Here is a 17,399-nt window from a genome sequence, read left to right on the forward strand (position 1 = left end):
AGGAGAATCTTTGATCTGATGTCCAAGTCAGATCATGAGCGCATATAAATACTGTGATAACTGACAAGCTTATGAAAGCAAAAAATAAAAACCTCAGAAAAATATGTTGAATGATAATATTCGCTTATTAAAGTAGAGTCAATCACGCCTGCAGAGTTTGATCTATGATCATGTCATCATTCATCTGGGAATAATCAATACAGAACGGACCGGGCGGTACCGGCATCCAGGGCCGGCGGGAGAATACAATACAGTATTGAGATTACGCTCAAAGCTGCCCTGAAGCATCTCCTGTATGAAAAATGTTAAAACTATAGTTCATAAAAAAAATATATATATAATAATAAGAGTGCAGTTATGAGCCGTCAGTATCTTAACTCTGATGTGTAATTTTGTGGAATCTTTTCTGATAGGAGGGCAAAAAATGTCATGATGAAAACACGGAGGACCCAGGTTGAAAGTGAAATAAAGATCATTTGATGGTGAAATGCAATCTCGAAATCCAAAGTCCAGGCAGCACAGATGAGCAGACGCCCAACGCTCAGAGCTGGTAGCGACTGGTAGACGTAGACAGCTGAACGACAGACTGGTACGACTGGGACCCGACAAGGACACAGAGACGCAGGTGGTATTAAATACACAGAGGGTAATCACGGAACGAGACACACCTGGGAACAATCAAGGGGCCGACAGGACAACACAGAGACTCAAAAGACACAGAAACCTAAAACAAACACTCAGAAAAACTCAAATCCTTACAAAAAAAATTGCAAAATTGGAAAAAGGATTACTTTGGCCTTCACTTATAGTGCTGGAATGTTGGATCGCTGACTTCCATTACAAATTTGCGAAAATATTTATGTTCTGCTAATGTAGAAAAAGAAAGAAATCTGCTAATGCAGTTTTATAGTAATACGTCTACTTTGATGTGGCTGAAAAACAACCTCGTCCTAGAAAAAAAGACTCATTGAAAATCGAGCTTTTTAAAATTAATTAAATTTTTTTTTATGTACAATTTTATGGCTAACGGAAACTCAGCTACTGTTTTACTTTTGAAACAGATATTTATGGGATGGATATACTGTATATCTTAACTTTAAATACACTTAGACAATGTAAGTAACTGAGTGCAATAATGACACTAACCTCTCAGAGATTTACAGTCTTGGTCAAGTTTACCATAGGTGGCCCTACGCTGACTGACCATAGAAACCTAATAAACATGTTAAATACGACCTGTTTTACCTCCTGATTGATTCCCACTGAGTTCCCCAATAAAACCTGCATTATTTAAAATAATTTTGGGCTGGAGTTGGACTCTAAAGACTAATCTCTTAATGTCTATTTAGTTGAGCTCCACTCTGAGTTTGGTCTTGAATTGATTCGTGCAGGAGACTTGATTAATAAAATATGATTTCTCATTGGGTAAAAAACTGAAACTATTTAAACTGGTGATTCTGGAGGAGGAAGGAGGGGTGGGATTTATGGAAAGTCATACATGAGCCTCTTTGTAGGGAGACTGGTTGGATAAATTGCTCTTGCAAAGAAGACTCTTATGCGTGGCTTCTTTACGTTTCCCCCCCACTGGCTTTTCTAGAGCTTTAATGTGTGGGAAAACCCCAAAGGAGAGGCAGTACAGCCAGAAGGCAAACCTTCACCCACCTCCCGTCCCGGAGGATATGTCCAATTAAACAACTTTTTGCTGCCTTGATCTGACATTTCAGCAGTGCCCTCCATATAACTCCGGCAGTCACAAGCCAGAAGCCAGTTACAGTCAATGGAGCGGTCGATACAGACCTGCTATTATCTGGACAGGGGATAGAGGAGGGAACAGGTCTGTATTGAGCTGCTTCTCGTTGCCACTGGGACTAATCCACAGAATGGAAAAGCCGATGGCTGACTGACAACACCCCTCAGCGCTTGTGCCCACCTACCTCTTTCTCTCTCACTGCTTACTCGCCTCTCGATCCTTCCTTCCTTCCTTCCTTCCTTCCTTCCTTCCTTCCTTCCTTCCTTCCTTCCTTCCTTCCTTCCTTTTAAAAAGAATGTTTTTCTTGTTGTGTCATATCGCCCCAGCTCACCGGTTTCCCAAAGGAAGACCGTTCAAGAGTGTTCATTCCTTCTGAAATGAATAAAAACAAATGTTACGTAGAGTTTACAAGGTTTTACTATTAAACATCTAACAGCATGGTGCACTTTTATGTTGATCAACTCAGATTCAATAAGTTTGCAGAAACACTTTTTGCTGCCTTTTGTGTAGGGTTGGGCGATACGGACTCCAAGTTTTATCACAATATTTTGTGGTACTGTTGTGACAACAACAAAAAGTGACTATTTATTACTTATTTCTTTGGTAACTGTAGAGCTGTGATAGGAGCAGTTCTAGCCTCAAAAACACAAATATCGCTCTTGAAAAACATTCCCATTTGTGAAACGCTTCTTTAGGAGACCAGTCACATAAAAAAAGTTTAGTGAGACTCATTGAACAAAGGAGAGGAAAATAGTAAAAAAAATAACAATCCTGACATTACGGACAGTTTTGGAGGGTCTCAAACATCATTAATTGGAATTTATCGTGCCAAAGATAATTCAAAGTTCTTATAAGAAACTTATCACGATAAATGATAATCAATGCGATAAATTTTGGGGTGTGTCTCTACCAAGTCTGGACATCTAGAGACTAAATCATTTTTTAGTCTAGGCTTTGATTGGGTTAGGGTTCTAACAGGTACACATACATCAGCTTTGATCTACATCTTCTATGAAATGATCGTGTTGAGTTTCATCTGCCCATTCTTAATGATTTTTTTGGTTTTCATTTAGGGACATCAGAACAAAAGACTACAAATGCACGTCACGTATTTTAGGTTTTATTTGTAAAAAGTGTTGACAATTATTTATCATTGTCCTTCCAGTTCACACACACACACGAGCTGCATTGTGTTGGTCAGTCACATAACGTTAAGGCCATCTGTTCCTCAAGGCTCCGTTCTCAGCCCTCTCCTTTTTTCATTGTATCTTCTTCATTTTACAAAAATCCTTGAAATTATTTCCACTGTTACGCAAATTACTGTTCGATGTATCCCCATATAAAACCCATTTGCTATTCATCTCTCCCTAAAGTGCCTCGACGCATCAAAGCTCGGACGGCCATGAATTTTCCAAGCTTTAATGAAAAGAAAGCAGAGGCGAACACTCCTCCTCCAACCCTCGGTGATCTGTGGCCGTATGTTAAGCAACAGGTTCTTTTTAGATGTACTTTATCAATAAAATTGTTATGGATTTGGTTAATTTTGGGAGCACAACTCGTCCAAATGTCAAAATTTTCCACAATACTCAAAAAACTTTCAAGGAGGAATTTGGAAGTAGAAATTCTCTGCTGCACAGAGGAGGTCAAGCATTTTTTTTTTCCACCCCTAAACCGAACCTGCTGCTTTGTCAGCCGCAGCCTCTGCACATAAGGCAAAGTCTTTCTTCTCTTATCGTCTCCCCGCTTTTCCTTTCTTCTCCCGACCATTTTTCTCTCGGGCGTTGTTCAATGAAAGGCATGTCAAGCTCACAGGTTGCATCAAACGGAACACGGTGGAAATTTTAATTGTTTTCTTTATCGGGGCGCGAGAGTGTAGGAGAAAGAGTGTAGAGAGAGTGCGGCTGCAGATCCATGGGAAAAATCATACTTCAAAGGCTGCAGTGGTTGTTCAGTCAGCAGTACGTGTGAAGTTGCTGGAGCAAGCCGGTCGGGCAGCGGCGCTATCCATTCAGTCAGCAAATCTAACCTTATTGTCAGTAGACGGTGCTTGTGTTTTTATCACGTCAAAGCGCAGAAGACCTGCTTCAAGAGGTTGGGGTAATGTGATTCGCCGCTCAAGTTGAAGTGAGATTCCCTCTGAGAGAGAAGCTTCATGAAAAAGGCAGATGAAAGAACATCCTGTCCTATTTCACCCGTATGCATCTCCTGCCACCCCAACCCCAATCCTTCACATCACATGAATCCCGTTTTTTTGTGAACCTCCCCCAGTCACAAGTCGCCCCGCTTTCACCTGTGAACAAGGTCAACTGCCTCTCCCTTCATGACTTCTCCTTCTGCTCCTTGCAGGGAATGGCTTCGTCAGCGCGCTCCAAGGGGGAGCACAAGCAGAGGGTCTTCTTGACCGTCTCGTTCGGCGGGATAAAGATTTACTGCGAGAGATCAGGGGTGAGTAGCGCGTCAACGCGGAGGCTGCCGGGAAGCGGCCAGCTGCAGCCGGCGTGAGGACGTCCAGAGGGCACGGCTCACTTCACAACAGCTGCCTTCCTGGGCCGCCATCTTAGACGACTGAGCGGCCAAAACGCTGTAACGTTTCGGTCTGCGCATTGCCCAAAACGTTAAATATTCTCCCAATCACAATTGAAATCAAGCACTCTCGAGTTACTCGGAAGGCAGTTCGATATTTGGTTTACTAAACATTAAAACTCTTGATGACATTGCCCCAAGTTGAGAGGTTTCACATTTAGGGCACTGGTCAGGGTGAATGATATATTAATTCTGGGTTTTTGATGGTGAATATGAATTGTTGAACTCCTGGTTGAACAGGTTGGTGTTTATCGTGGAGAGGAAGTTGAGAATGCCTAACTCAATGGAAAGAGTCATTGTCTTGCAGTCGGAAAGTCCATTTAGCTAATCCTCCTTCCTTTATTCCAGCTCCATAGTACGGTGTGTCAGTACCACTGTCACTGTCACCAGGATGTTTTTCATTTCTGCTAAAACATTTATCTAAGTATTGGTGAGAGTGTTTATTTGAACCTGAGTTCACACAGGGTTTCTGCAGGCTTCACCAACTCAAACTTAAGACTTTTTAAGACCGTGATGACATAGACGTAAGACCTCTATGTACAAAATACAATAAATTGGCAATAAATTTGCACCTATCCATGACGAACTTAAAAAAGCTAGCTAGCTTAGCAGCTACTTACTGGTAGCCTCACTTACGTGGGGGCGACTCAAACTTAAGCCTGACAGAAAGTATTATAAATATTATAGTAGTATATATAATATAATATTATAGTAGTGTATATACTGTATATATATTTGCCATGACAAAATTTAAGACTTGTGATTAATGTATTTTTAGGCCAACCTGCATGTATTTAAATGAATTTAAGACATTTTAAGACCTTCAAGTAAAAATTCATGAATAGTTTTATGATCCCAAAGAGAAACAACATTGTTTTAAATGCATGAATTTCAGATTTTTTAAGGTTGGGTAGACACTCTGTCATTATTTCCACCCAGCAAATTCAACCTATTGCACCTTATTTTTGTTTTTATGAGCCACTAAAGTTCCATGTTGTGTTATGACGGCCCTCTGGAAAAGACATGGTTCAAATACGTCACTGAAAGGCCAAAATAATCTGAAATTCTGGTCCATGAGATGTGTATGTAAATCTCATGCCTTTTCTCCAGGCGGGTTTGGAGGATCGCCGTTTCATTACAGGATGATCCAGGGACTCTGGGTTTTTCCCCTCTGTCCCGCGGCTCAGTGCCGGCTAGATGGGCCCACTTGGCTCATCAGCGCTAACCGCTAATTAGTTCTCAGTTCCACCCCTTAATGATCATTGCTGCTAATACTAATTACAACATAGCTCCACCTCAGCTGTCTTTAGTGCTAAAGTGATAATTGGGCAACAGTGATTGTCTTGCGGCTGCCGGTTCCCACCCGACCACCCCAAGAAAAAAAAAGCCCTCACCTCGGATTGTACCTCTTTCCAGTCTGACTTCGTTTCTCCCGAAATGAAAAGAGTGTTTAGCTTCTCGCCACGACCCGAAAGCTCACCCAGTTCCGACAGCCTCATTTGTTGTTTCAGAAGCCGTGCCCCCCCCAATGCGCCGCGTTGTATTTACCGATTACACAGCAGTAAGTAACCCTGCGCTTAATGCGCCTCTGTGGGTTGTTTAGGTGGAAACGGGGAGAGGGGGATCACTGCGGTGTACAGTCGGCGAGCATTTAGACGGAAATGCTTTCAGCAAAGCCGACATGATTCTGTGGCGTATGGAAGCGCACTTGTCGTATTAGTTTTGTATTTAACATTAATCTGGAGCATTACCGGCAACAGTCCCCCACGAAAAAAACCCCCGGGTAAACGTTGAAATGAAAGCTCCTCCCGGTGTTTAAGCTCATCCTGTCTAATAGAGCAGCAGCAGCAGGCGGGTGTGCCTTAGTGACAGCTGAATTACTATCCTTTGTGTATGAAGGTGTTCTCTTTCAGGATATCCTCCGCTCCCTCATTTAGGTATTTTGCATTTGATGTTTCATGGCAGCACAAACGTTACGCAACCGGGTTATGCAACTCCGTTCCGCGCCGCAGAAGCTACAATATCAGCAGTGCAGACTCGGAAGTTTCTTCCCTCTAAATTGTTCGGCTGCACAACAGTATGCAAAGATGCTTAAAGTGAGTCTGACCTACTTTGGATGGCAACAAAGTGCGCAGCTCTGTGTCACGCTTTAAAAAGACAGAATGCAAGCTCTTAACAGGAGAAGACGTCACCTGCGTTGATCGCCCCGCCTTCCTGTCGTTCAGGTGCTTCTGCATCACCACTCGGTCCATGAGATCAGCTACATCGCAAAGGACACCAGGGACCACCGGGCCTTTGGGTATGTCTGCGGGAAGGAGGGCCACCACCGGTTTGTGGCCGTCAAGACGGCGCAGTCTGTAAGTTCTGGTCCCAAAACCGAAAAGTGAAAGTTTGTGTAGTTTGTAGTGCAAACATATGAAGCACAGGTGAAAATATGCATCTTTTTATGGATTGCGGATTAATACGCAGCTTTTTGGGTATTCTATCAGAATCTCATAGACCAACTCAAGGTGGTGCATGATTGTAAAGCGGAGGAAGATGTGGTTTTCAATGGTTTTTACAAATGAAGACCATCAGTCGGAGGATCATTGGATCATCAGTAGGAATACATTTCTTGCATGGTCATGAATAAAACAAAAAACTTGTGTAATTAGTAATATTGGTGCATTTAACAAGGACAAAGGGAAACGTTTTTATTTTATTTAGGTTTTACTTGCTGTATTCTTTCAAGACGAGTTTCTCAGCTTTTCGGATGTTTTCACAAACCCATTGTCTAATTCCTGCTTTCAGGCGGAGCCTCTGATCCTTGACCTGCGCGACCTCTTCACGCTGATTTATGACATCAAACAGCGGGAGGAGATGGAGAAGAAGGCTCAGAAGGACAAACACTGTGAGCAGGCCGTCTACCAGGTCAGGCTCTGATTTCCGCTTCTCCTCCGCATTGAGTTTCTACACGTCATCCATTTAATGCACAGAAAATCTACATATAATCAACTGATTACATTTTTTTTCTCTCACTTTAATCATATGAGTGTCGATGCCTGTGATTTAAGTAAATCACAGCAACCCTGTGTCATTGTGTAACTATGTACAGATAGACTTAGATTGTTTTGTTGTTTTTTTTTTAGCCTTCTATTTTATTTTTTTTTAATGAAACTGAAAAACAAAATGTGTCATCTGCCCTCTTCCTCAATCGCAGACCATCCTCGAGGACGAAGTGGATGACCCGGTGTACCAGGTAGGTGAGCGGGCGCTACAAGCAGATCCAGAACACTGGACTGCCTTTCTAGCTTCACTGGAATGAAACACATTGAATGGGGGGTGGGGGGGAAACAAAAAAAACTTTAATATATTTCTTCTTTCTCCAGCCACTGCTCTGCTTGAATTAGTATTTCATAATATTGCACCATTCTGTAATACACAGTAGACCATCCTAGTGAACAGTTATCCTCAGCCATCCAACTCCCATTTTGCCAGTGCAGTGTTGTACAACCATATTTTTCGAGTGAATCTGTGTCGGTGTTCGGATTTTCCTCCAAAGACATGCCCCTCTTCACTTCCCCCGACTGGATGTTATCCCGCCCCCACTATTTTTGCCCTGTATTTATTTGGCTCAACATGACTTCCTTTTTTTTTTTCTTCCTTTTTTTTCTCTGTGTTTGCTCACACTGAATACAGACAACACTAACTCTTACTCTGAATGCTATGTTCAGTGGTTCGTCCAAACGCCCCACCTCTCCCCCCCAGAACACCTCTGGTCTTTGCTCTTGATGTTTGCTTTTTTCATGATGTCATTCCCATTTGTAGCTTTCGATTTTTGTTGATGCTGGTTGACAAAACGCCTGACTGTGTTCAGAGCCTTTGGCATTTTGGGATATATGTTTTGTTAAACATTTCATTAAGAGGATTAAGTCCATTCCAGTGGGTGCGTAGGAAATCTGGATGGATGCTGCATTAAATTATTACTCAGAAGCTGAAATTTTCTGATTCTGTTTTGGAAAGATTTGACGGCCTCTCCCAAACCGCTATCTCAAAATTCAATATGGCTGCCGTGTGCGTAAAATGTAGCTAACTATACTGACAAAATTACCTTCCGGTATTTTGGTAAATTATTTTAGAGCATATTTACTGCACACCATCAGCTTGTGAATGTGCGATTCTAATGTCTGAATCATAAAAATGCACTTTTACGTTTTCTGCATTTAATGAAATTCATTTTTAGTTTATTTAACCAAGGAGAGCACAGTTAACAATGTTACAAGACAAACTACCAACCGTTGTTTTGTACGAAGGTTTTTACTAGCCATATGTTAATTTGCAAACCCAGTCCTTGGTTGGACCATTTAAAAAAACAACAAAATTAGAAATTCCCAACAAACAAAACATTACAGTAGTTTAGCCACCTGTTAGCACAAAAATGCCCGTTTTTTTGAGGTAAAAGTGTCCTTGCAGCTCGATTCATCTACAGTACTTTAGACAATAATTTTTACTGTTTTTGAGGAATAAATTGGACATAGTAATTGCATAAAAATCTATATTTGGAAAAAAAAGTAGCTTCTCATATCTTGGCGCTACCCAGATTTTCTTCTGAGGCAAACAGATTAGCAACCTTTTAGCGCAAAGATGCTAGCTGTTTAGTGAGGTAAAGCTATCCTACATGTTTCAGCTACAATATTAGAAAAGGAATACATTCTTCTTTTTTGAGGAATAAATTTAAGATGGTAATTATAAAAAAAAAACAATAATTAGAAAAAAAAGTAACTTTTTCTATCTTTGTCGAATCGCTGCTACACACGTAGCTTGCATTTTCGTTACCAGTATCTCCCAAAATGTCAAACAAATTTCTCCGTTTTCATTTCATTTTTACATCAATTTCGGTAGATCTACAGCTGTGACATATCTTTAGACAAAAATCTGAAGCAATTTCTACACTGGAAGTGGAGTTTGACACTGCTGAGGTGGAAGGCTAACCTTCAGCTAAGACCTCCACATTGCCTTTAACTACTGCCTGACCTGTTATACTTGTGCTCTTTCCTCTTCCCACCTCACTCTTTTTTTTTCTTTTCTTTTCTCCCTTCCTCTTTCCCATGCCCCATTTTTCACACTCTTCCTTCCCCTGATCTCGTTTCCCCCCCCACCCTCCTCCGCTCAACGCCATCCCCGCTCCCTTGTGCTTTCATTTATTCTGCTCATGCCTCCACACCTCTATCTCTCTGTTTTATATGCCATCTCCTCCTCCTTTTCTCACTCTCTCTCTCTGCCTCTGTCCTTCCCCTTCATTATTTTCTGCATCTCTATGCCTTGCCCACTGATTCTGTTCTGTAGTACATAGTGTTTGAGGCTGGACACGAACCCCTCCGTGGCCCCCAGTCAGAGGAGAGCGTTTATCAGGTACAAAGACAAGTTTTGCCCCACTTTTTTTTTTTCCTCCCTCTTTATTCCTTATAAATAAAAAGATAGCAGTATTTATGGTATGGCTCTGACCTGAAGGAAGCTAGAGTGTGTTGACTGTTTTTGGAGAAAGTTTTTTTGTTTGTTTGTTTGTTTTATATGAATTTTAGTGTATGAAAAAAGGTACGAATTGAGCAGTAGACTCCAGTGACACTTAGAAAGGTGACGCCTTAGATCTCATGATTTCACAAGATTGAGTAAGACAGAAAGTTTAAATAATACAATGAAATACTTTAAAGCTTTTAGTGCCATAAAAAAGGCAGTATCCTCTTTGGAGATCTCGTCTGTTTTTGCGTTTTTCTTTTTTTTTTTTTTTTTTTTTTTTTTGTCATTTCAAATCATCCAGAAAGAATTTAAATCAAGACACTGATAACCTAAACACAAAAGGCAGTTTTCAAATGTTGATTTAATCTATTAAGGGGGAAAAAGCCATCCAAACCAGCTTCTATACTCATCAATGCCAGTATGATAAAGAAATGACTTTAATTGAACCAGTCTGACAACGTGAAGTAGGAAGTAGGGCAAAAGACCTCAAAACGCAACACAGATAAGAAGAACATTTGTTGACTTCTGTCATTCCAGATTTCATTGAATTGACCGGAGAGGCTTACAAAACCTCTGGCTTTTGAATCTCCACTGAACCACAGCGAGCGCCAATAGCCACATGCTGAGAAAACCTAAAGTTGTGGAGGAGCTTCCCATGAGTTCACAGATGACTTTTATCTTAACGGCAAAACTTTCTGAAAGGTGCTCCTCCCGTTCCATCTGACGCTTTCCAGAAACAAAATACTCATCTTACTTACCAACAAGGTGGTGGCAGTGTGATGGTCTGAAGCGATAATGGTTGTTAAAGACCTGAACTACGACCTCATGCAGAAGGACAGTGATCCACATCACACCACGGAGTCCACTACTGAATCACTGAAAAAGTCTAAAAGTCCAGTCAAACCCGGATTCAAGTTCTATTGAGATGTTTTGGCGTGACTTTGAAAATGCTGTTCAGTCTCAAAAATAAGACGTGTCACTGTTGGGGCCATGCTAATAAAATAAAACTAAAACAAGTAACAAATTACGAGAATAAAGTCATACCAAGAGAAAAAAGCTGTGCGAAAATAAAATAGAAATAATACGAGGGTAAATTTGTAGCATTAGTACGTAATATTATGGCTTTATTTTCGTATGAGTTAATTCTCATAATTACATTTTTTTTGTGGCCCTCATACTCCATTGTACAAAAACCCAGCAAAGTGGCTGAATAAAAAATAAATTCTCCAGAGAAAAGTGGGTCCAATTCCTCCACAGCGGACTTAAAGACTCCTTCCTGGTTAATACAATGTTAAGTTATTACTTTCAGGGTGCAAATACTTTTCACAAATGGCCTTGTTGGTTTGGATAACCTTTTCCCATATTGAACGAAAACTCCAGTTTGTTTTTGTGTTATTTTTGTCTGATGCGTAAATGTTTTGATCGAAACATTTTTAACAAAAGAAAAAGCAAAAATGAAAGAAACTTGGTTTGGGGCAAATGCACGCTCCATACCAAATTGCACCTAAAGCAGTTTACAACGTGTCGAGGTGAGCTGTTCAACTTGAATTCGCCCACTGCCTATGTACACCAAGGTCGTCTTCAGCGGCCAACATCATGACCTTTAGATTTTGGACCACTTGAAGGACCACATAGAACTCCCGGGACGCGTGGAACGGGTTAATACCAGCCTCCACCCGCCCCGTTCCCCGGTCTCCCTTGTCCTCCTCCTGCTTCGGCCTCTCCAAAGATGAAAGTTGCAGATGGAGAAAGAGAGAGATTAATCACTTGCCATGCCATTTGATCTCCGAGTGAAACAAGATCAATAGACTTCGGGGGAACATAACTGAAAGCTAACCAGTTGAGGTAGCAGATGAAGAGGCGAGCAGCAGGGTTAAGAACCAGCAGATATCTTGGATAGCTGTGAAGAAAAACAAAAAAAGAGAAGAGAGAAACGCCAGAGCCGAGGCATTTTCATATCATCAAATGAGACAGCGCAGACGGTTGTCGAATAATAATAGGCTTTCTTAACACACACCGAACCTCCTTCAAGCTTTGTTTGCAATCGATATCGATTTAAGCAGAATTGATCCGGCGGCGCAACTGTAGAATTTGCATAATCCTGCGCTGCTAAAAGATAAGTGCATCTAAATTATTAACCTGGATGGAAATTGATTGAGTTAACTTTTTTTTCTACTTTAATAGACATGTTTTTTTCCCCCCTTTTTTTCTTCTATTATTTTTGCACACTCCTGTGTTGAAATACTTAGCCAGCGAAGAAAAAGTAAAAGGTGTTGATCTGTTGACTTCCATATCAATCGACATCCGATCTAACGCAGGTCCCAACCAGTCAGCAGAAGGAAGGGATCTATGACGTTCCCAAACGCCATTTCATGACTGTAGGTGTTTTCATTCTTATTATTTACATTTTTTTAAATGTTTTAAATGTTTTTTTTCTTACTTTACTGCTTACAAACCTCTCTTTAGGACCCTCGCAAAGGGAGTTCCTTAAGCCACAACTGGCCCATTTTGCTCAGCTTCACCAAAGGTTGCAGTGCAGGAGCTTGCAAAAGTATTCACACCCCTCGAACTATGTCACATTTTGTCACATAAGGGCTAAAAACCTCAATGCATTTTACTTAAGAATGGCATGAAGTAGTGCATAATGCTGAATGGGAGGGAAAGTAGCAGGAAGCTGGTCAAAGCTGAAGACAATTGGAGCTAAACACCAGACAATCCCGAATGAAAACGTTTTGGAAATTGCTAAAGACCTGAGAGATTCTCCTTTTAGCAGAACATCATCCCTGAACGTCCAGCCAAAGCTACAGAGCAGTGGTTTTGCTCAAGGGTCCCTTCACAGTGGTGGCTGTAAACTATTAGCACAACTGATAAAGAAACCAGTTGTTTTTAAAATATAGATCCAAAAGGATGACTGGTTTTAATAGTTTTCCGTTTTGAGCCCATTTCGTTTCAGAAGTTCAAAAGCCTCTAATAATTTATTTGAATAGTAACTACATTTTATGGGTAAAAACTGGTCAAAAATGGTATTTAAAGGTCGTCAGCCTCTGGTTGAGATCAAATCATATTTACATGTTTTAATGTCCTAGTCATAGTCCAAACTTCTGTGACTTGAAAACGATGTCTACGGACACTCTTCACCCGGTTTGAATAATCCTGACGTCATCTGCGTAGAACGTCACGCAAACTTGTCATTTGGCACTACTTTGTCTTGGCCCATCGTGTAAAAGGCATATAAATACAGGGGGGTTTATGCCTGCCATGTGACACCTGAAAAGGTTCTTGGGGTGATACTGGTGCAGTGTGGTAAAGCAGGGTATTGGCTCAAAAAGAAAACTGACAACAGAACAACAATGTTCTCTTTTCTTTTTGTCATGATAATAAGGCTGGTGGTGCCGCAGAATCTTGAAGACTTGAAAGCAGCAGATTGGTCGACCGAAGTCCTCTGTAATTACACACAACATTAGACGGGCCAGCTTTGTGTACAAAATCCAATCTTGTGCAGAATTAGATGCGTATCATAACCAGATGCTAGAAATATACATAAAAAAAAAGATCTGTTTGCCGGTCCCGTCGAACTGGAACGCTGGGCCGGTTCCGCGCCGTGGAATGGCTGTTTGTCTTCCTCAGAGGGTGGAAATGAGAGGTTTGTAGGCAGTGGAGAGTGGGGTGGGGGGAGTATTGAGTTGAGTTGCATGTTGTGTTGTTACATTTACAATTAAGGCACCTGTTAAAAAACAACAACAAAAAAAAAACTGCTCCTTGTTCAGAGGATTTGTGACATTTCTCCCCCTGGTTTTAATCGAACCGAAGCTGGGTTCATCTCAGTTCTCTACCATGCAATGATAATCCTGTTTCATCTTTAAAAAGAAACATTTGTTCCACCCCCACTTTTACCCAACATTCACCAAGAAAAAAACCTCCTGTCATTTGTGTGTTTTGTAACCCGGTGCATCAGACAGATGAACTGTCTCAGCCCCGTTGCTATCTCACCCAAACAGCCCATGCCGGTTTAGGCAGCAGCGCTTCCATATCTCTAAGTGTTACTGCTTGTCTGTTCATTCAGTTGGAGCTTTTTGAGAGCCTCGAGCTCATCCGATGTGTGTCAGCTCCCTCGGGGGGGAAAGACCTCTGTGTACAATGTTTGCTTCTTCTTTTTTTTTTTTCTTCTCCTTCCTCTTCCAAATTCTGACTCATTCTGTGCCCCTCGATGGTTATCGGCGTGCCGCGCAAACTGTGTGTCACCCCTTTATGTCCGCAGCCTGTGGGAGGAGGACATAAACGCCACGTCACGGCGGCGTCACCGACGGCCGCCGTTCCCGTTTTCGTTTGTCCGTTCTTTTTGGTTTGACCGTTCCCCTGTGAGTTTCGCTGCAGCATGCAAGTCTGTGCGTTTTGTGTGAATTTCCACGCTTTTACACTCAATCACTGTCTGCTTGGGCATGGCTGCAACCATTCCATGCGACTTTTTCCATTCCATGTTTACAATGTTTCACCTAAAGGGTTGTGAAAATGATTTTTGCTCCCTTATGAATTCTTCTGCTTTTTGCCTTAATTTGTAAATCTTTCAGGTCATAAAATAGTAAGACAGTGGACGCCCGAGACTTGTTCGATTTTTAGGACCACAGCCGTGGAAGCTAAAATCCACAAGTACTTCTGACCCCCTTTAAGAACACTTATGACTTACTATTTAATAATTCAAACAACGAATATAACTTAATATGTGTTCATATGCACTGTAGAAGCCGCCTAATCACTATCACAGAAGCTAATCTACAGTTTTCCCTATTTATGCTTTTGGGAGTTCAACCAATCGGCACTAAGGAAAATAAACGAAGCTCCTGGGTTGGCTACTCTACCGACGCTAGCCAATTGCATATCAAGTACCATTGCAGCCAAGTATTTTAGCTTCCAAAGCTGCATTTTCTTTTGACTGTTAGATGTACTCTATGGAAAAATCTAGAAAGAGGCAGTTTTTTGCAGACAAATTGGGGTTACATTCTACCAGAAAAATTGAGTGAATACTGGACCACGAACAGGCGGGAGTTCACTGCATCTAAAAACGATAACCTGAGTAAATACCAAAGTTCTCAAATGCTGATAATAAAGGGAAAACCATGCAAACCCACTTGGCCCTTTGTGAAAATAGTTATTGCCTGTTAACTCTGGTTCGTCGGCAAGCATCGTCATTGCTTTTTACATCGCTGTGAGAAATAACAACTCTGACAGCATCTTGAACAAATTTAAGTCCAGACTTTGACCTTTTGTTATACACTATTTTTTTTTTTTAGTTATTTAGAGATGATCTCGCTGTAGTGCTACATAAACCAAGTCTGCTTGAGTTTAAAAGTTGGCTGGACAATTGGCTTGCAGATTTTCTGGTGAAGCAGAGTTAGTGGTTTTATGAATTATATCAAGTCAACCAGGTCCTGAAATGGTAAAATAGCTCAGACTTAAACATTACCACCACTGGCCTTTCTGTGTTTTTCTTTTTAGGGGGATGCGGGGAAGTCTCCCATTATTTCCCAATTTCTTTGTTATTGTTGAAAAGTGAGCTCTTTTTGTAATTTTGCTCGGCCTGCCGCTCCTGCCAAGGTTCAGTTTTCCTCCCTGTTCTCTATATTTGTACATAAAGATTCTACAAATGTAGAGAAAGATTCCCAAAGATTTAGAAACCGCTAATGGTTTCTACACTGATGGATTGCACTGGTTTTGTTTCTCATCTTGTTGTTAAATTTGTACATTTTTAGCCTCCTTCATGTTGTCAGACTGATTCTACTGGAGGGATTTATTGATATGGTGGTACTCAGGCCTGCTTCGGAGAGGCATTTTCCCCAAGACAAATGACATCAACATTTGAAAATATTGTCTTATATTTACTCAGGTAATCTCTGATGAGATGAAAACATTTTTAAGTGTGACAAAAAGGCAAAATGGAAGAAATCTGTGCAGGGGGTGAAGACTTTTCCACAGTGCTGTCAGTGGTGTGAGTAGACCTCAGAGGGGGAGTAGAGTAGGGGGCTTCAGTCTGCGTACTGGGCGAGGTGGTCCCATGGTAGCGGTCTGGTGGTTTCAGGAGCGTCCTCCATTATTGGTTGAATTAAAACCTGCCCCCCCCCCCCCCCCCCCCGTGTGTGTGTGTGAGTGTGTATCTCCTCCTGGAGCAAAAATCAACATGATAAAGCAGCCCAGACTCTCACCGGGGCCTCTCATGATTGGCAGACATAAGAATATCTAATCAGAGTCTGTTTTATGGAACCCAATAGCCTTTTATCAACTCAATTATAGCGAAGCATGAAAGATTCATTTGAGATCCATTAACTGATAATGAAATGAGGGGGATAGTTGTTTCTTGCCGTCCGCAGCACAAAGCGTCTTTACGAATAGATTTTTACTGCCCACACCTACCCAACCATGCAACCACCGGCAGCCCATGTCCGAAATAAAACGGTCATGACTCTGGAGTTTTTTCAGGTGCTGATGTATCACCAGACTTTTCCCTCTTCTTTCTCCCCCTCCGCCCCCCTCTCCACCTCGTCGTACGGCCCAACTCGTAGAACATCAACCACTTTGATCTTTTCGGCGACATGTCCACCCCTCCCTCGGTGAGTACCTCCGGCGAAAATAAAAAAATAACGCTTTCATGTCAGCGGAACCGATACGAGTTCTGTCAGGGCGCTGGTGGCGACCGGAATCGCTCTGATCTGACGGCAGAAACCCCCGCAGATGGAGCTCGGTGCGACTTTTAGGTGACTTTGGTAGAGGTGACATGTGTGTCCTTCCAGATGCCCCCGTCACCTGCCAACACGCTGGACCCGAACCGGAGCAGCCGCCAGCAGCAGCAGCACACCCCCGCCGAGCTGTACGCCCCCTTCAGCCCGACCTCCATGCCGTCAGGTAGACGACCATTTTAATATCTCGCCTCCGATTCAAATTGGGAACACGACAAGCTCTGTCATTTGCTCACTCTCCTTTGAGTGGAAGCGGTAGATCAGCAGCATTGGACAAATTGAATCAAAAAGTCCAAGAAAATTAGCTGTAGGCACATTTGATATTAACAAAAGCGTGCATGATATTCAACTCTTTCACATCATTTTGAAATGGCTACATCACAAATGTGTTTCATTGAGTTCATATGAATTAGGTAGGGAAAATAAACCTTTTATTGACTAAAATGCAACGACAAAGCATTCTTTTATTGCATGCTGATAATTTATAGATTCACTGATCAATTTGAACAATTATGCACCGATTCATAGCAAGACAGCAAAAGAGATTTTGTGTTTTAGAGTTTGAACCAAGTGAAGCTGAAGCTTTGCCTTTTGAGGAGTCTGAACATACTTACAGACCATCTTAAATGCAAATTCTGTATTTTCTGTACAGTTTTTGCAATTATGTTTAGCTTCTTGGTGTTCATTCAACCACCGTGATGCTGGCACCAGAGTGGGGATTGTGTGGCGTATTTTATAGATGGATAGTTGGTTGGATAGATAACTTGTCCCTATTTCAAAATGGATTTGTGGTAAAATATCGATACAGGCGAATCTCAGGCATAGCCTTACACAATCACTCA

General features: G+C 41.7%; 1 protein-coding gene across 3 annotated transcripts in view; it reads left to right on the forward strand.

The window, feature by feature from the left end:
• LOC102229272 (disabled homolog 1-like) overlaps positions 1-17,399 on the forward strand; it is a 64,876-nt gene that overhangs the window by 42,646 nt on the left and 4,831 nt on the right. For 2 of the 3 annotated variants that reach the window (XM_005811020.3, XM_023335083.1), the window contains exons 4-11: positions 4,097-4,195; positions 6,559-6,690; positions 7,124-7,243; positions 7,533-7,571; positions 9,659-9,724; positions 12,148-12,207; positions 16,384-16,431; positions 16,612-16,723. In XM_005811020.3, coding sequence (XP_005811077.1) covers positions 4,097-4,195; positions 6,559-6,690; positions 7,124-7,243; positions 7,533-7,571; positions 9,659-9,724; positions 12,148-12,207; positions 16,384-16,431; positions 16,612-16,723 — 676 coding nt within the window. The remainder of the gene's footprint in view (positions 1-4,096; positions 4,196-6,558; positions 6,691-7,123; positions 7,244-7,532; positions 7,572-9,658; positions 9,725-12,147; positions 12,208-16,383; positions 16,432-16,611; positions 16,724-17,399) is intronic. The other variant, XM_023335084.1, reaches the window with a different exon arrangement.

This window comes from Xiphophorus maculatus, chromosome 6 (genome assembly GCF_002775205.1).
Source record: "Xiphophorus maculatus strain JP 163 A chromosome 6, X_maculatus-5.0-male, whole genome shotgun sequence".
In the NCBI taxonomy this organism is placed as follows: domain Eukaryota; kingdom Metazoa; phylum Chordata; class Actinopteri; order Cyprinodontiformes; family Poeciliidae; genus Xiphophorus; species Xiphophorus maculatus.